The sequence below is a fragment of the Scleropages formosus genome, chromosome 12 (genome assembly GCF_900964775.1).
Source record: "Scleropages formosus chromosome 12, fSclFor1.1, whole genome shotgun sequence".
NCBI lineage: Eukaryota > Metazoa > Chordata > Actinopteri > Osteoglossiformes > Osteoglossidae > Scleropages > Scleropages formosus.
In genome coordinates, this window is record NC_041817.1 from 952,420 (window position 1) to 972,034 (window position 19,615).

Below are 19,615 nucleotides of genomic sequence, written 5' to 3' on the forward strand. Positions count from 1 at the left end.
CTGAGGTTTGTGTTGGCGAAGTATAAATCCCACGACAAAACAGGATCATTTTCTGAGAAAACATACACTCAAGCACAGGATTCTACAGAGCAAAGCCCACACAAGCACTGTTTATCAAATGCTGCATGGAGTCTCCTCGGTGCTCTACAGACTTAATAGTGCACATAAACACCACTTTTGTCAAAGTGCTCATGTTAGTCTGCTGCTTCAGGGGAAACAATGGGGCTGCTAAATATCTTTCTTCCTAATTTCACAAAGTAATTAAATATAAGACAACCATATAAACCTTTCAATTTTAGCAAATACACACACTTTCTGAACTGCTTGTCCCATACGGGGTCGCAGGGAGCCAGAGCCTAACCTGGCAACTCAGGATGTAAGGCCGGAGGGGGAGGGGGGACACCCAGGAGGGGACGCCAGTCCATTGCAAGGCACCCCAAGTGGGACTCGAACCCCAGACCCATCGGAGAGCAGGACCCAGTCCAACCCACTGCGCCACCCCTCAATTTTAGCAAATACCAACAGAAAACTTGTAAGAAAAAGATATATAACTTGGATTTAACACATGCAAACAATATTGTAGTATACGACTACGGTATTGAAAGTGAGTGATAAAAGGAGCACTGTTTGATACCTGAGCTGTTTAGAGCTTTCCATGCAATATTTTCCACCATTTCAAAACTGCTTCAAATTCACATTATTATTATAGTCACTCTGTGGTTAAACATTTGAAAATATGCACCTTTAATAATAAAATAAATGCGTATCATATCACACAAGCTGTTTTATTTCTCAGCCATATTAGGTCATGGAAAATTGGTCCTTGGTGATACAGCAATAATGTGTCGACATAATAAGTACATAAAAAAGTATAACAAAGATATATTTTACAGGGTTAAGTCCAATCGGAGTCCATTTCTATATAAAATGGGCTCATTAGCTAGCCTTGCAACATTTATGTGGATCAAAAGTTATCACAAGGGCAGTATAGTTAAGCTACTATGTGTCCATGACTCGACTAGTGCTCGAAGTCTCTTCTCTTTTCAATGAACCTCAGCATCTCTCTCCTTACCTTACTGAAGTCCACAGCACTATTCTCTCTGCTGACATCCCCCCTGCCGTCCGTGCTGGTGGGCTGAGATTGAGGGGAGACCATCTGACCTGGGTTTTGAACAGGCAACAGAAACATCAGCGGTGGCACTGGGTCTCAGAAACAGGCCTTCATAGTTTGCCAGTGTTAATATGTCTCAGCATTTCCTCTCTCACATAAAAAAAAGCCACAATTTCTTTTTTGGGGTCAATACCTGATTACACTTCCAACCTTCACTACAAACTTGCACAACTGCAGCACGTTCAACACTGGCAAAGTCACTTCAGTTTGTGATGACAGCGCAAAAAAAAGAAAGCGTATCCATGGCTTATGGTTAGGAATGACTTTGCTGAAATGACAGGGGACTTAAAACATATGAGCATACTGAGGGTAACTTTAAAACAGAAGCTGACATAAAGTGAGGATACTGGCTGAACAAATGAATGTCGAAGGTTATTCATTAGTTAGCTATTAAGACAAAATTATTTTAGTGCTTCACTGGTGCACAAGCGAGTGGATATTTTGCTTATGTTCTTCAGCAGAACTTACTAATTACAAATAAACAGCATGCTAACAAGGTGTAATTTGTCTTCAGTGATCCATTTAGGATCAGTGGTATAGTAATAGCCTAACAGCAGTTTAAACTACCAACTGCTGCCCATGAAAGAACACCATAGAGACAACCCTTTTAGATTAAACATCTGGAGTAAGCAATTAATGAAGCCCTTTTTTGCAGGTTTCTGTTTTTGTTTGGGGATGATTACATCTATGGCTGTTTTCTTTGGGTTTTGAATAAGCACTGTCTAATGCTAAAACAGGAGGCCACAAACAGATCACCTAGAATAATTTGCTAAAAGGGTTTACAGCGTTCTTCATGTGTTTTAATCAGCAAGTGAATTATAATGTTGGCAGATATGCTTCCTAAACATAATCCCTGTAAAAGGTTTAACCTTTTTATTAAAAAAAAAAAAGCTGAATCTCAAAACCTCAAAACCAAAGTTGATCATTAATTACACTGATGAAATATATACATGATAGTTATACTGCATTTGCATGATTCCATAATAAAGCATCCCACTAGTAATTTCATGCTTCTGGAAATGGTCAGTGACATGATCTCAACTTTTAGAGTAAGGATCATGTACAGGCATATAGAGATTTTCATTCTGACATCAGTAAAGCAACGTATCAGCAGCCATAGTTACAGTTTTATCACAAAGTAAAATGTGATTTTTTTTTCCCCACACAGGCACTAAGTTAACATTTTCTTGCATTACTGTCTATCTTTCATTACTGTACCATATCATTAAAATATTGTAAAATATTATACTGCCTCCCAAAGCTTCAGCACAACAGGACAGATCTTTTTTGAAGACACAGGCAGAAATGGGTGCAAATCTGAGAATACCACCTTCACAAGTTATGTTTTAGGAAGTTATAGGAGAGAAAGTCTGTCAAGGTTTAAGTTGCCTGGATCCGGATCCTCTTGCTTGTCCAAGGGTTGGATATCGGAGATATCCACAGCGTGGTGGGGGCTGAGTGTGTCTGCTGAGGGCCTGAGGTGGCACACTTTGGCAGGGGGGAGACAGGCGGTGGATGAGGTCGGGAGTGGGGAAGAGATGGAAACACACTGGGGGCAACAGAGCGGCCACGTCGCGCAGGGCGAGACCTGCCTGTCCCTCCTGCAGCCAGCGGCCACTAATGAGCCCAGAAGGGCGGACATAAGGGCGGAACACAGAGATGGGTCACCTGCTAGAGACACACATGCCAAGAGGAGAGAAGAGGGAAGAGGTAGACTGAAAGGAAGGCGGAATTCAAACATATACAATGCAGCACACATAGAAACACAGGTTAATGGAGAGACTTTAAATCAAGGCCTACAGAAAAATGAGTGGAAGTACGATAGGAATGGTTGATCGCACATACACTACACACACATGCATATACAGACACACAGAATTACTTGCCTTGATTAGTTGGGTGCAAACAGCGTACACCAACTATGATGGCAAATTCTTACATAAGCTGCAAATATACATTTCATGTGCCAGAGTGGACAGAAATTAACGCACACTTGAGAAGGAAAAAAAAAAAACTGATTCAGTATAAAATACGTCAAATACAAATACGTGAAATGCTCATCACACTCAATGCATATTGCGCAATAATGGCACAATAAATAGTGAGAGTGACAGCCATAGCTAATCAGGGTTATTTGATTTTATGAATTTAATAATCAAGGAGCAACTGGCTAAAGGCCAGCAAGGCACCATGGGAGAAAAAATGTTTTCTGTAAGTTCCCATCAGATATGAAACATTTCCATTCCTCTGGAACTGTCAGAGGACAATGTCTCAGGTCAGCAGAAGGCACAGTGGGAAAGCATCGGCGTCGCTCACCGTTCTTGTCCATGGAGTGTGGTTCGGACTGCTTCCTGCCGATGTCTGCAAAGGACCGCACAATGGGGATGCGGTTGGCCAACTTCTTTTGGTTCTGGTGATGGTGCTGCTTGAGGAGGGCCTCTCGAACCTTCCTGCGCACATCCTCGCCTAACTGCCCAGACACCTCCTGCTGGTCTAGGACCATGTCTGGAGGCATAAGAAAGAACCTTTACATTTTGACACAGTATGATGACCAGTTAGTACAGGAGGTGCAGTAGACAGAGCCCCATTCAGGAAGCCCCCCCCACTCTCATTTCTTAAAATGATTAGTATGAATTGTCAGTATGACATTCCATAAAGTCTCCTGAAAAGAACTGGAGACAACTTTTGTTTGATGCTTAAAACTAAATCTCCTTTTGAACACTCCATGTCAGGCCTAAGCTGGAAATAAATTTTTGAAATTCCATTTACCCCTTATCAGCCCAAAAAAAGTATAACCATATCAAAGAGTATTAAAATACACCTAAAACACAACTTTAAAATAATCTCTAATTCTTTAATTCTCTAAGTGTTTGATTATACATGTCTAAACAGGCTTTCTAATTTTAGAATGGGTTTAAGGATGTTTCTGCAGATGTTTTTAACGTCTCCTTTTCAAAAGTCAGACCTTTTTTACAGGGTCTCCATAAAAGTGACATTCTACATGTTATGGTGATTACACACACACACACATTTTCAGAACCGCTCGTCCCATACGGGGTCACGGGGAACCGGAGCCTACCCGGCAACACAGGGCGTAAGGCCAGAGGGGGAGGGGACACACCCAGGACGGGATGCCAGTCCATCGCAAGGCACCCCAAGCGAGACTCGAACCCCAGACCCACCGGACAGCAGGACCGTGGTCCAACCCACTGCGCCACCGCATGTTATGGTGATTAGACGTACTATAATCTCAGTTCCCAGAATGCAACAGTATCTGTCTGAATGTGGCCACTGTGCAGTGATATCTGCAGCAGATGATCCCGGGAGACCGCAGTTCCAAGCTCACTCTTTCTTTGGGTGGTCACAGCAGAGAACCCTATTTCCCTGAACCCTAACACCACACCGTACACCCCCAGCAGTCCCCCCACCTGCAATCTCCTCCAGAGAGCTGGCCCGCATGTCCAGCAGCACGGTGCCATTGAGAATGCAGCTGCGCAGCTCAAACAGGCTGTGCAGGGATAGCGTGGCCACGTAGGGTTTGCTCCACCGCTCGCCACCATCTTCCACATCTTCTTCGAACTTCAGCCATCTGGAGAGCAGGAATAGCATGGTGTCACACAAGACTCAGGAGCCTGGCTCCAGTGTTGTCACCATGCTAAGCATGTAGGCTTGTGGTTAAGGGCCTAACTAAGACAACAGGTTTAAATTCCAAAAAAAAAAAAAAAAATTTGAGAAATTTATTTAATCTAAATTGTTTAAATAATTAACTAGTCATAAATGTATTGGGCTGCTGATACCGCAGTGTATGGAGTTGTTGCCCTTAGAACCGCAGCTCTAAAGTTCAAATCTCACCTGCTGTAGTGCCTGTGACCAGGGTACGTACCTTAATGAGCTCTAGTAAAAAAATGCCCAGCTGTATAAATGGGTAAATAATCACAGGTAGCTTAATGGTTTATATTGCCTGAAGAAATGTGTCAGCAAAATGAGTAAATCCATAAACTGCAAGTCATCGTGGATGGGGATAGAAACCTTACCGTTCTGAAAGGAAATTATAAGGCTACAGCAGAGGAATGCTGTACTAAAGACACTGGAATGAACTACCTAAATGCATTTTCAAAAAGTCTTTACATTAAAATAATCATGGAAAGTTGTCTGGCTGAGAACCAGATAATGTGACAGTACCTAGCAGTCTCCCTCCACTCTGCAGCCTCCCCATCTCGCAGGCAGATCTCATCCAGCTCAGTGAAAAGGTCGTGAGGGATGTGTTCCTCATCGTCGTCCTCTGTGCCCAGCAGAAACTGGACTCTCTGCGAGGGGGTGTCTGTGCCACGCGGTGCGACACAGTGCTGAGCATTAGTTCCCGTCCTCACACTTCGTAAGGGTTCTTACAGTGCTGACACGAACACGGTGCGATCAAAGTAAGTCGCACAGGCGAGGGCAAGCGCTGCAGGAAACTGCTCAAAATCCATTATGGAATCAGAGTAAGAGTAACTTGTTTTTGTCACAGTTAGATGGTGAATTTTCCAAAACTGCAGGCTGATCAGTAATGGTCAATTAGCAGAGCGGGACATTTTTCCCCTGGGGAGACAGAGATAGAACCATGGCTCTCTGGTTAGTGTAATAATGGCCCAGTTATGAGTCAGACTAATGTGAACGCAGAAAGGACTGCCAAAAACACTAAAGAAAAAGACTAAAGTCTTTAGGGGGAAGTGTGTAGTGAGAGCCAGCGCCATTCTGGACCCTGGTTTTCTTTTTTTGTACAATAAGGCCTGCAGCTCTGTCTTCAAGTTCAGACTCGCAACGCCAACATAGACGTACTGTAGGGGGGTGATTCCCGGCCATCTTCAACGCCAGAGTCCCGCTCCCTGTCTCTCTTCTTGTGCCGGTGTCCGTGGTGCCGGCGCCTTCTGTGCGTCTTCCTCCCCAGCGGAACATGCACCCCAATATACAATGTGCGATGACCTGGAGGGTGACCAGCATGTGTTTCCAACAGGCTCTCTACCGCCATACAATAAAACATTGTATTTATCAAACTAACTGGATTAATCAGCTAACAGGACGGAATGCATAACAGGCTTCAAATTTTCAAAAACAGCAAATGAAAAGTCAAAACAAGAAAATTTCTTTAAAATACATGTAAGACTTATGCCCATCACTCATGATTCAGTGAAGGTGACACATCTTTCTGATGTTGAAGGGATAGAATTTTGTTAAATGCACCACTCGGTATTATGCCATTTTCATTAGTAGTCTATATTTTGGTCAGAGCGTGACAGGAGATTAAAGTCCCGGAATGTTTTTTTAGAACAAACATCTGTCAGGGGAGCAACACACAGGCTCAGCTCCTAATAAAATCCACAGACATGTCCGGAGCTTTTGACTGGTGTGGCTAAATCTAAGAGAGGACAGTCAAAATGTGTAGAAAGTGGTATAAACACACGGCCCGTTATCAAGGCCGATATGTCAGTCAGAGATGCATAGTTTTTTGGATATTTCCAACATATATCTGCTTATGAAAAAAATGTGTTACCTTTGTGGTTGGGATTCTGTGTTAGTAATCACACCCTGGGAAAAACAAACGGCAAAAAGTCCATGGAGTATCTTTGTCTCAGTTAAGTCGCCTTGATTGTACCCACCGAGCCTCAAACAGCCCTTTTTGTCTCTGATATTTACAGTTTCAATGCCTCAATGACACTAATGCTGGAAAAAGTTGAATCAGTTGGCAGAAGACGGTTGTTATTTTCTCCATGGGTTTTCCTTTCCTGGGTTTTGAGGAAGAATATGCTTTTAGAAGACTTTGTTACTTTTATTGTAAGACAGTCTGTCCTGTTTATCTGTGTTTGGATAAACATTTTTGTTTGGTAGTGATTCATTTTTTCCTTGGTAGTTGCTGGCTGGAAATGTTTTATTTCTGGTTGCCAATTCGATTACTTCAACAGGGAGGATCTGTGCCTTAACATGAGTTGTGAGGTATTTTATAAATTACTTGCACAGAAGATACAGTGTGCAAACTTGAATGTGGTCTGAACACCTTAAGAAACCCAGAAATAATCAATGTCAAACAATGACACCATAGAGAGTTATGGAGCAGATAAAGATTTTTTGACCATGTTACCATAATTGGATGCTGTGTGAAAGCTTGGTAAATGGCAAGCGTACTACAGTAAATCCTCTATTTAACAGATTTCATAATTAACAGAGATTAACATGTCAGTACTGTCCCATTATTTTCCAGCAGATATTGTTGTTGGAATTCCAGCACTTCCTCATTATATTCTAGTTCATATGTAGGCCTATGTCAGTTGTGCTGCAAATGTAATGTGCATTGTGTTGTTTTTTCAACTAAATATGGGTAGCATTGTATTTATATATCGTTTATCATCTAAATATGAACATATCATTTGTTATATAACAGGCTTGTGGTTACAGACACTGTTTTAACGAGCTTTGAATTTAATATATATTCAACATTTTCAGAGATCTCCTTTTCCCAGTTAGTCTGTTACATTGAGAATATCTGTATATTACAGTCGGTGTCAAATCAATTGCTCAAGGTATCACACTTGGCCATCAGGACAAGGTTACTGATTGCATTACTCTGGCCTTAAGAAATGGAAAAGAAGTTGAGATAGAGAGAGGCTTCATGACCAACTGACTCAAAACAGCATCAAGACTACTGCAGGGTGGTTCAGTTAAGTTCAATTTCTTTTTCTTACCTGTGACAATCTAAAAATAAATCTGTTGAATATATACAATTACATTTGGTCAAATCAGATTAATTTGATTATGTAACATTTACAGATGCTTTCTTAAAGTTTTATCCTCATGGCTGATGTAAAAGTTATCATGGTTGAGAAGACTAATGACTTTAGCATGTGGCTAGCTCTCAAAGTTGGAGTTTAATGAAAGTACTTTCCCACTTCTCACCTTGAGGGGAAATAGCCCTATTTCAGAGATGCTTGTAAGGCCTCAACAGTGAACATCAGCCCTCTTGTGTAAGCACCATAATAGAGAGCTTGTTAGCTAGCTTAATCCCTCACCAACACAACTAACAGCAAGGGCAAGAACAAAAACAAGCAGAGATATACCATACATCCACAAAGAAAGCCCCCAGACTTGTTTTTAAATTCGGAACACAAGAAATTGAAGGCAGCATCTTGATGTGCTTATCATATATGAAGGATTGCTGTTGTTTCTCAAGAGGATCAAAGCTTCAAAAGCTATTGTGTATAACATAATATCTCTGAAAAGGGATCGCTCAAATGGAAATACAGACAATTTGCATAAGTTGAAACATGGATAAAGACACGTAGCCAGTACAACGCCTCATGTCAAAGTAGACAGTACAAAAGACAACGTTCACCTGAAGCAAAGAACCATCATTCTCATAACTGGAAGAAAATGTAAAAGTACATTATTTTGATGTTCAATGTGTAACAGACAGCTCTGGGGGTGTCAGAGGAAATTTTCAAATAGCTTGAGTCGTTCCTGTCAAGATGAACAAAATTATCGTGTCATTGTTTCCATACATCAAAATATAACTGAAATTTTCAGGAAAAAAGAACTCCGCACTTCTTCAGCACAGACTATGTCTCCACGAAACAAATAATCCCCAAAATAACTCTAGTACAAAGAATATTATTCTAATTTAGAGGGGCAGAAAGCATTGGTTTACAGACCAGTTCTTCAGTTAAGGACTGTGGTGCAATGTGGACTTAAAAACACTTAAGGCCTGCAAAACAAAGACGTCAAGACTCAAGATCAGTCCCTCATGCTGAAGAACCTGGAATCTCCAGCTCTCCCAACATATGGGTCACTTCAAAACGAAACATTCAAAGTTCAGTTTGAGAGTTTTACATTAACCCCTGCACTATAAATCAAATGTACTCATCCATGAAAGATTACAGTTACCTTCTAACTCTTCCTTCTCGAAGTTGGTCTTCAGCAAGGAACGTGTTCCGCCTCTGTCCACCACAGCTTCTTCATCATTTCTCTGTAAAACACAGGTCACTGTCAGTTTTCAAGTTGATTTTTAGTTCATCTTAATCCATCTGTCGCTGCATGTACTATTACTGCATTTCGTTAAATTGAACAGAAATGTGTAATCAGTACTAAAGGGACTTATTAGGATTTTGCATAATGTGCAGACTGGACTGATTTCTGCTTAAGAGCAAAATAAACTTCTGTGCCAAATTTCAAGACAACCATTTTCTAAAGTATTTTATTTATTTTATTATCTGTTTAACAGATAACCTTTGTGTTTCCTTTCTGTGGGCCAAGAGAACATCCAAGAATAAACATAAGTACTTTCTGAGTATAAACTCATTAGGCTGTTTCCATGGAAACTAATTTGGTTAATAGCAAGTTTAATAGTTTCTTTTCCAGAACACAGATGACATTGTTTTAGTGATGCATAAAATAATGTACTTTCTGCACTTATCCACAGTCAATTAAAGCCTTTTGCTGTGAAAGAACTTTGAAAAATACTAAGGCGATGTATCCTGACTATGTAAAGAGTAATTTGGGCACACTTGAGTTGTATTTAAAAATGTATGGCATAATTCTTAAAGCGCACGCATGCACCTGCTTTGTCAAAGAGCTTTGTGTACTGCTCCTGCCACTCTCGTCATCAAGATTTCACATTTGTCAAGTCAATACATTAAATACTGGGACAAATGCCATTAATATCAGAGAGGTACAATCATTTCAGAGAGGACTCCATTGTAGCTAGAGCTCTCATTAAACCTGGTTGCCTAGTAATAGAAATGAAGTGCTTTTAAAAATATAGCAAGCTTAATCACATTGTGGAAGTCATAGTTGATCTACTAGGAATTTAAGTGGCAATACAGACTTACCTAACATTATTATTTTTTGGCACAGTGCGGAGGTTCACGGAACAGTAAACAGAGGTGCTTAGGCTATACACGTTGTTTTGGAGAAAAGTGAAAGCCAATGTCTTTATGTAACCATTACACTTTATAGGTATTACTATACCTTTTCACTCACTTCATGAAGAAAAACACTATAAACATTGTTTAAAATAATCAAACAAACAGCAAAAATGGTGGAAGACTTTAATTTGAAAATGACCTTCAGGGTTCACCTAACAACATAAATTATGTGCAAACTTCTAAGAGCCACTATACTGTAGGTCACTCCAGCTGAGAGGTCAACAATAAAACAACACATTTAATAATACATTCACTTACCAACAGCTAAGTTCACATTTTCAAACATACGAATATTTCCCACTTTCCCTATGTTCTAAAATTTCTGCTTACTGCAGGGTGTGAACAGGGCAACACGGTGGCACAGCAGGAAACACTGCTGTCTCACAGAGCTTGGGAATTTTGGGAGAAGATTTGAATGCGGCTCCATCTATGTTTAGTTTGCATGTTCTCCCCATCTGGGTTTCCCCTGGGTACACCTGTTTCCTCCCACAGTCCAAAGACATTTGTTTCAATGTGTGACTACCCTGTGAGTACCCAGTGTGTGGCTCCCCCATGATGGACTGGTATCCAGGGTGTACCTTAACTGGCCTAGCATTCTATGCCTCCTGGATGGGCTCCAGGCCACTGTAATGCTGGCTTGGACCAGTGGTTAATGAAAGTGAGTTTGAATGGAAAGTGAACCAGGACTGTTTTTATGCATCTAGCTGATACGTGTTTGTAAAATACACTCAGATAATCCTGGAGTGGTTTAATTAAACTCATTTCCCAGTGTCTGCCGCTTCCGCTTGGTGTTCCTGAGTGTTACTGATCAGTGACATGGTGAGAAATGTGCATGTTTATCGGAAAAATCGGTCAAAAAACAAACTGAATGGGAATTTGCGAAGACATCCTATTTTTTTCTTCAGTCATTTAAAACTAGTTTTTATTTGAACGTAGCTTCAGGTTCAGAAAAATATCTAAATGACTCACAAAGTAATTTTATAGCCAGTGTACACAGCCAATCAACACAGTGTGAAAAAAGAAGATAATCATAACCAAACACTGGATGGGAAAATTTTACCTAAAACCATGAGCACTGGCTTGTGAGGCAAAACTGGAGCAGAGCTGCAGACAAATTTTATGTGAAAGCAGTGCAAATTTCGACCTTTCAAACATCAGTGGACATGGTCAGGAGGGAACTTCAGAGGGATGGATGCCAAAACTACCAGAAGAAGCACTTCTGTGCTGAGGCAAGTCTTCTAAAACAACATGTTCATTCTGCAAGGCATGTGCTGGCAACGGCTACTTCACAGAGCCTGGGAAGAAAGCCGTCTCCCTTTCCCTATCACCATTCCAATCACCTGACCTCAAGCCGAGAGCATTTGTTGGTCTGACTGCAAAAACAACAATAACAGCACTTTCCGTTTCAAAAAGTAAACTGAGCAAGGCAAAAACTGGATTAATTCCTTGCACAAGAATGATGGCAAATTCGTACACAACACCTCCAGAGACACTTATTGACTCAATGCCTCTTTGTTTCCATGCCATCTTGGCTTCACAAGGTGCCCCAAAAGTCTAGTGAGAGACATTTATTTGGTGTTTCTATGCATTTCTGTCCATTACTCACAGACTGCAATAGTCTTCCCTTGTGAAACACAAATTTCTACAAAGCCTACACGGCATCCGATAAGGCAGCACTGTAGGCCAGATGGGGAAATTTAGCTCAACAGTACATCATATCCAAACACAAAAGGCTGCAAAATTTTGCTACCCTGTGGTTTTAACACTCATGTATATACTGTCATCAAGAATAAAGAATTACATATAGTTCACAGAATTCAGCAAGAAACTGAAGCAGCTGATGCCAGTCTTTGACTGGCGTTTTAAGTTTCTTGCCTACGAAGAATGTTTGTTCCTTCCAAAATTAGGATGGTTAATATAATTCATTAATATATGATTAATATAATGAATGAGGTTCATGATGGATTATGAGGACAGGGTAAAGACCTTGAGTGCAACTCTGCAGTGCCTTGAGTGCTCCCTTATCTGCATGTGAGTAAAGTTAGGCCCTGATAGTCCAGTTTATTCTCATAAATAATTCTGGTTAGAGTAAAGTCAGCTACCTTTAAAAAAAATTTAAGGGAAATTGTCATACACTGAAACCTTTTATCCTTGTCTTCATGCTGACATTGTAAATTTTGAGCAGAAAGTAATATACCAAGAGGAATCAAAGAGAATGTATGACCAGAGAAGGTCAGTGCTGAAATGAGAAATGTGTAATGAAATCACCTTCCTACATACCTCGGAATAAAACTGAATATATGGCTGTAAATTATTCTATTGATTCTGCTAAAGCAATGTTTAGCTGAACCTTCTTACAGGTAACGTATTTTTTATTATGGTAACATTGTTGAGGTTGGGTCCATGTTTCTAATTGTCTGTACTAATTTGAGTGGATGATGGAGTGATGCTGCTAGGCCTGGTGTTAGCAAACAAATCTGGAATTTCTGCTGTAGGATATGATTCAGCTCCTCCATGAACCGCCACCTTATCGTGGTGGAGGGGTTTGAGTGCCTGAATGAGTCCAGGAGCTATGTTGTCTGGGGCTACATGCCCCTGGTAGGGTCTCCCATGGCAGACAGGTCCTGGATGACAGACGAGACAAAGCGCGGTTCAAAAACCCCTTATGAAGGAAAAATCAAGGCGTCCGTTTACCCCGCCCGGTATGGGGTCACCGGGGCCCCACCCTGGAGCCAGGCCTGGGGGGGGGCTCGCATGCGAGCGCCTGGTGGCCAGGTCTATGCCCACGGGGCCTGGCCGGGCTCAGCCCGAAGCCATGACGTGGAGCCGCTCTTCGGTGGGCTCACCACCTGCCGGAGAAACCGTAAGGGGCCGGTGCATTGTGATTTGGGCGGTGGTCGGGGCCGAGTGCCCGGCCGACCCAAACCTCGGGCGCCAACTCTGGTTTTTGGGACTTGGAATGTCACCTCACTGGCAGGGAAGGAGCCTGAGCTGGTGCGGGAAGTTGAGAGATACCGTCTAGATATAGTCGGGCTCACTTCCACCCACAGCTTGGGTTCTGGAACCACTCTACTCGATCGAGGGTGGACTCTCCACTATTCTGGCGTTGCCCAAGGTGAGAGGCGGCGGGCTGGTGTGGGCTTATTAATAGCCCCCCAGTTCAGCCGCCATGTGTTGGAGTCTACCCCGGTGAATGAGAGGGTCATCTCCCTACGCCTTCGGGTCAGGGAACGGTCTCTCACTGTCGTTTGTGCTTATGCGCCTAGCGGCAGTGTAGAGTACCCGGCCTTTTTAGAGTCCCTGGGGGGCGTGCTGGAAAGCGCTCCCACTGGGGACTCTGTCGTTCTACTGGGGGACTTTAACGCCCACGTGGGCAGCGACAGTGATATCTGGAGGGGCGTGATTGGGAGGAACGGCCTCCCTGATCTGAACCCGAGCGGTGAGTTGTTATTGGATTTCTGTGCTAGTCGCGGTTTATCCATAACGAACACCATGTTCATGCATAAGGGTGTTCACCAGTGCACTTGGCACCAGGACACCCTAGGTCGGAGGTCGATGATCGACTTTGTAGTCGTTTCTTCTGACCTTCGGCCATATGTCTTGGACACTCGGGTGAAGAGAGGGGCTGAGCTGTCAACTGATCACCACCTGGTGGTGAGTTGGATTCGATGGCGGGGGAAAAAGCTGGACAGACCTGGCAGGCCCAAACGCATAGTGAGGGTCTGTTGGGAACGTTTGGCGGAGGCCCCTGTCAGAGAGGTCTTCAACTCCCACCTCCGACAGAGCTTCAACCAGGTCCCGAGGGAGGTGGGGGACATTGAGTCCGAATGGACTATGTTCCGCTCCTCCATTGTCGGTGCGGCTGTTCGGAGCTGCGGCCATAAGGTCTCCGGTGCCTGTCGCGGCGGCAATCCCCGAACACGGTGGTGGACACCGGAAGTAAGGGATGCCGTCAAGCTGAAGAAGGAGTTCTATTGGGCCTGGCTGGCTCATGGGACTCCTGAAGCAGCTGACAGGTACCGACGGGCCAAACGGAGCGCGGCTCTGGCAGTCGCCGCGGCAAAAACTCGGGCTTGGGAGGAGTTCGGCGAGGCCATGGAGGAAGACTTTCGGTCGGCCTCAAAGAGATTCTGGCAAACCGTCCGGCGACTCAGAGGGGGGAAGCGGTGTTCCACGAACACTGTTTACAGTGGAAGTGGTGCGCTGCTGACCTCAGCTGAGGATGTTCTCGGGCGGTGGAAGGAGTACTTTGAGGATCTCCTCAATCCCTCCGACACGCCTTCCGTAGAGGAAGCTGAGGCTGGGGACTCGGAGGGGGACTCGTCCATTACCCTGGCTGAAGTTGCTGAGGTAGTCAAAAAACTCCTCGGTGGCAAGGCTCCGGGGGTGGATGAGATCCGCCCCGAGTTTCTCAAGTGTCTGGATGTTGTGGGGCTGTCTTGGCTGACACGCCTCTGCAGCATCGCGTGGAGTTCGGGAACGGTGCCTCTGGACTGGCAGACCGGGGTGGTGGTCCCTCTTTTTAAGAAGGGGGACCGGAGATTGTGTTCCAACTACAGGGGGATCACACTCCTTAGCCTCCCTGGGAAAGTCTATGCCAGGGTACTGGAAAGGAGAATCCGACCGATAGTCGAACCTCGGATTCAGGAGGAGCAATGCGGTTTTCGCCCTGGCCGTGGAACACTGGACCAGCTCTATACCCTCACTAGGGTGCTGGAGGGTTCGTGGGAGTTTGCCCAACCAGTCCATATGTGTTTTGTGGACCTGGAGAAGGCATTCGACTGTGTCCCTCGTGGCATCCTGTGGGGGGTACTTCGGGATTATGGGGTTCGGGGCTCGTTGCTACGGGCTGTTCGTTCCCTGTATGACCAGAGTAGGAGCTTGGTTCGCATTGCCGGCAGTAAGTCAGACCTGTTCCCGGTGCATGTTGGACTCCGCCAGGGCTGCCCTTTGTCACCGATTCTGTTCATTATCTTTATGGACAGAATTTCTAGGCGCAGTCAGGGAACGGAGGGTGTCTGTTTTGGTGGCCGCGAGATCTCGTCTCTGCTTTTTGCGGACGATGTGGTCCTGTTGGCTTCATCAAGTCAAGACTTGCAGTGTGCACTGGGGAGGTTTGCAGCCGAGTGCGAAGCGGCAGGGATGAGAATCAGCACCTCCAAATCCGAGGCCATGGTTCTCAGTCGGAAAAAGGTGGATTGCTCCCTCCGGGTTAGGGGGGAGTTGCTCCCTCAAGTGGAGGAGTTTAAGTATCTTGGGGTCTTGTTCACGAGTGAGGGAAAAATGGAGCGGCAGGTTGACAGGCGGATCGGTGCGGCGTCCGCAGTAATGCGGTCATTGTACCGGTCTGTTGTGGTGAAGAGGGAGCTGAGTCGTAAGGCGAAGCTCTCAATTTACCGGTCGATCTACGTTCCTACCCTCACCTATGGTCATGAACTCTGGATCATGACCGAACGAATGAGATCGCGGATACAAGCAGCAGAAATGAGTTTCCTCCGCAGAGTGGCTGGGCGCACCCTTAGGGATAGGGTGAGGAGCTCAGTCACCCGGGAGGAGCTCGGAGTAGAGCCGCTGCTCCTCCGCATCGAGAGGAGCCAGTTGAGGTGGCTCGGGCATCTGTTCCGGATGCCTCCTGGACGCCTCCCTGGGGAGGTGCTCCGGGCTTGTCCCACTGGGAGGAGGCCTCGGGGCAGACCCAGGACACGTTGGAGAGACTATGTCTCCCGGCTGGCCTGGGAACGCCTTGGGGTTCCCCCAGAGGAACTGGAGGAGGTGTGCGGGGAGAGGGAAGTCTGGAGTACTCTGCTCGGACTGCTGCCCCCGCGACCCGGCCCCGGATAAAAGCGGAGGAAGATGGATGGATGGATGGATGGATATGATTCAGTTAAACACTGTATGCTGAGCTATCTTTAAAAGCTTGGCAACTATCAATTTTCTTTTCGTACTCTGTGATTTTTGAGTTTGGCATAGAAGTGGAGGTTATCATGCTGTGAATGCAGGGTTTCCCCTACTACTGTCTAAGTGTGCAGTGTCTGTAAGAAAACAGTATTTAGAGAATATAATTATAAATATTACAACCATTGTTTAGTAAAAGATTCAACCCTACACCCCGCAAGCTTAACAATTTAGAACAGTTGGCATCCATAACCCTTTGAATGCACTCCAGTTCGCAATTTTTTGAAAAGACTAAGGCCTAAGTACATTAGCTGTTCAAGACTTATCAATATGCAGGGAAGTATTTCTAAGAGGAATCTTAAATATCTTTAAGCATTGAACCATATTGGCTGTTTACTGGTTATTTATTGGGGGTGCGGTGGCGCAGTGGGTTGGGCCGCAGTCCTGCTGTCCGGTGGGTCTGGGGTTCGAGTCCTGCTTGGGGTACCTTGCGACGGACTGGCGTCCCGTCCTGGGTGTGTCCCCTCCCCCTCCGGCCTTACGCCCTGTGTTGCCGGGTAGGCTCCGGTTCCCCGTGACCCCGTATGGGACAAGCGGTTCTGCAAATGTGTGTGTGTGTGTGTGTGTGTGTGTGTGGTTAGTTATTGCTTATGAACAAGAAGTGAAGATGATTTTGAAAAACTGATTTTTTCCACAAGTTGATAATTCAAAGCATTGATTGATCTGGCTAAATAACTAAAATTTGCCTGACAGAACTGGTATCAGATGTAAAATAATGGAACTATATACAGTAAACTAGCTTTACATGAAAAATCCATGTGACTGATATAATGTATTTGTATTATACAAGCAACTGCATATACTACAATTGTGCAAATATGTAATTCTTGGTATTGATGCAGCAGAATCCCAAAACTAGCCATGACAGTTAGGCTCATATAGCATATATGGTTATATTTTTTTATCCAAGCAGAACCCATGCTACCCTGGAAAGGGTGTGTTTTCTCAGTGTTTGATATTACCACGGATACAAGACAAATGGATGGTCAATCTGTTCATACAACTGGATTTGTATCCTTCATACTGGGGTAGAAAGGGGTTAGGCTGGATAAAGCGGTCATATGTTCAAGCTTTCATCTCTCTTTCATTGTCCTGAGTGCACCGGTATAGAATTTTCTTCTTTTCCATCAGTTTCTGCCAAAACTTCAATTGTTTCAAATTCCAAGTCAAACCAGTTGGGGAAGAAAAAAAAAAAGTCTCACCCCACCAGAAAATAGACACCCTGCAAGTACTGTTCCAATCCAAGGCTCTGAAACTGGACCACCCTCCAGGAGAGTCCATCGCTGACTGAAGGAGAAATACTACACCGCTGGCAATCAGCAACTCACAGCCACCTGAGAACGGCATTACGAAAGAGAAAAGCCATTCTGCAGCCTCCCGTCAAGGTCCCCTTGCCAATTAGCCTTTCCTTCCCTTCCTCGGCTGAAAGGCCCACAATTTGTTCCACCGCCAGGGGGCTCCCAGTAACAAGGGTTAAATGATTCATTTCTTACACCGATAAAGAGCACTCTGCACCTTCCTTTGGATACCACAAAAAGGCATAAATTTTCAGAAAGCAGAGGCTGGAAGACTCAAGTTAAAACACATTACTTCTCTTTTAAGACCTCTTTAAACAGGATGCCACGACAACAGAAGAAATTCAAGTGAAACTGCTCTTCTGGAGATTGCTTCAGTAAAAATGATACCTTCCACGGAGCAGTATCTCGTGTAACCTCATGAAACTTTATCAGTACAACATCCCCAAATTTTTCCAAAAACATTTCTATACCAATATTTCTGAAAAGGTGACCTCAATGCTATTTAATTCCCGTCTGAGCTGAGAATCTCCTCAGCTGAATCCTGGGGCCGACTCAGCGTCAATCCACTCAACGTAATCTCAGAAGAGAGGTCAAATGCTGGACCATGTTGTAAATGAAATCAAAAGTACCCTCAGCTTCTGTCAGATTTCAGCCAGGCAAAGGGTACTCTGGGGGGACCTTCAAGCTGTTTAGAATGAAAACTTAAATAGGAACAAAGACTATAGAAGCAGAGGGCAGTATATCTGCTATGGGCAGAAACTTGGTGAAAAAGGTCCTCCCATGTGGGAGATGCATGCAGATCAACTGGGGGGCAGCAGGTGTGCACACAGCTTATCATGAAGCCTGCATTCTCCACGAACATTGCTTTTGAAATGTTAATTAGTTGTTTCTCTTTCTGTTGTCTAAGCAGTTCAATATATGTTCATGTACAACTGTGGATCAATACTGTATACGAGGACGTATACTTCGGGTTAAGGTATGAAGTGATGCTTTATTCCATTTTCGAAAAAATCATTACACCAATTGAGAATCACCGTGGTGCAGTGACCATAGCTCTGGAGTGGGAGCTACAGAAACATAGAGTGTGAGGCAAAGCACACCCTGTACAGATAGGACAAAACTTAGCACCAAAGAGCAGTAACACACTTACACATACACACATTAAAGGCATGTAGTGAAAATGTACAATGTAGGTAAGCGGATCCAACAGAAGTTTTTATTATCGAGCCAGGAACTGTGAGCGATTGCGAAAGTCCCGACTACGTGAGGAAGAACACGCAAGATCAGGACTGTAATAGATCTGAAGCAGCAGGGGTGTGAAGATCATGACTCTACAAAGAGAGACAGCAAGCTCAGTCCTTTTAAACACACCTTTACAGTATGCACAGATACGCTGTCTGAAATCAAGGGGGAGGAGTCCTCTGGTGTTCAGATACTGGGGGGGCATGTTACAGGGCAATTTAGAGTCACCAGTTCACATGAAAAACATCTTTGTCTTGCGGCAGGAAACCAGAGCACCAAAAGGAAATCCACACGAACCAGGGTGAGCATGTAAATCCCACACAGACTGTGCTTGGATTCAAATCCCACTCAAACTCTCAGCGCAGGACGACGAGGTATGAAAATATTATTAATAAACAAAATTACTACGCAATTTCACGTTGGACCTGGGCAAGTTTAAAATCTCTCGCCTTTCCCATATATGCTAAAATAGTTGCATCAATGATCAAGTACGAAGATGAGTGCTATTATGAGAAATATGTGCAGCGAAATTACATATCACTAAATAATATATGAAATGTGATTAAATGATCACACTTCATTGAGAACTATTCTTCCCCACTTAGCGATATCACGGATACATAGAGTGTGTAAAACTGAACCGATTACGATGGCTACCTTTACATTTTGCTGACACTTTTCTTCGAAAAACCTCAAAATCTTAAACGACTAATAATTATCTATCTATGCATAAAGGGAGGTCATTTCTACTGAAGCAATTTAAGGCCACCACCTTGCTCAAGGGTACTGGAGCAGCGGGTGAGATTCAAACCAACGACTCCTGAATCCAAAGGTAGCAGCTTGATCGACTGCACTCTCGACCGCCTCTTGTAAGTGACACCTCTCACAAAACAAGTGTGCAGGAGCAAAATTCTTATCGACTGTAAATGAATTACATGTCCATTTAGAAACAAATTGAGCATCACCTCCGGACAGTGCGGTATGTGAAATGCTACAGC

At 44.0% G+C, this 19,615-nt stretch overlaps 1 protein-coding gene across 8 annotated transcripts in view; it reads right to left on the reverse strand.

The window, feature by feature from the left end:
* The window catches only part of LOC108927931 (sodium-driven chloride bicarbonate exchanger-like), a 54,047-nt gene that overhangs the window by 18,779 nt on the left and 15,653 nt on the right, over positions 1-19,615 (reverse strand). For all 8 annotated transcript variants that reach the window (XR_001965634.2, XM_018741583.2, XM_018741585.2 and 5 more), the window contains 6 exons: positions 9,083-9,164; positions 5,990-6,133; positions 5,354-5,492; positions 4,600-4,760; positions 3,488-3,676; positions 1,073-1,161 (listed from right to left, as the gene is read on the reverse strand). Coding sequence is in view for 7 of the 8 variants with exons in the window: in XM_018741583.2 (XP_018597099.1) it covers positions 1,073-1,161; positions 3,488-3,676; positions 4,600-4,760; positions 5,354-5,492; positions 5,990-6,133; positions 9,083-9,164 (804 nt within the window). In the remaining variant the exon portion in view is untranslated. The remainder of the gene's footprint in view (positions 1-1,072; positions 1,162-3,487; positions 3,677-4,599; positions 4,761-5,353; positions 5,493-5,989; positions 6,134-9,082; positions 9,165-19,615) is intronic.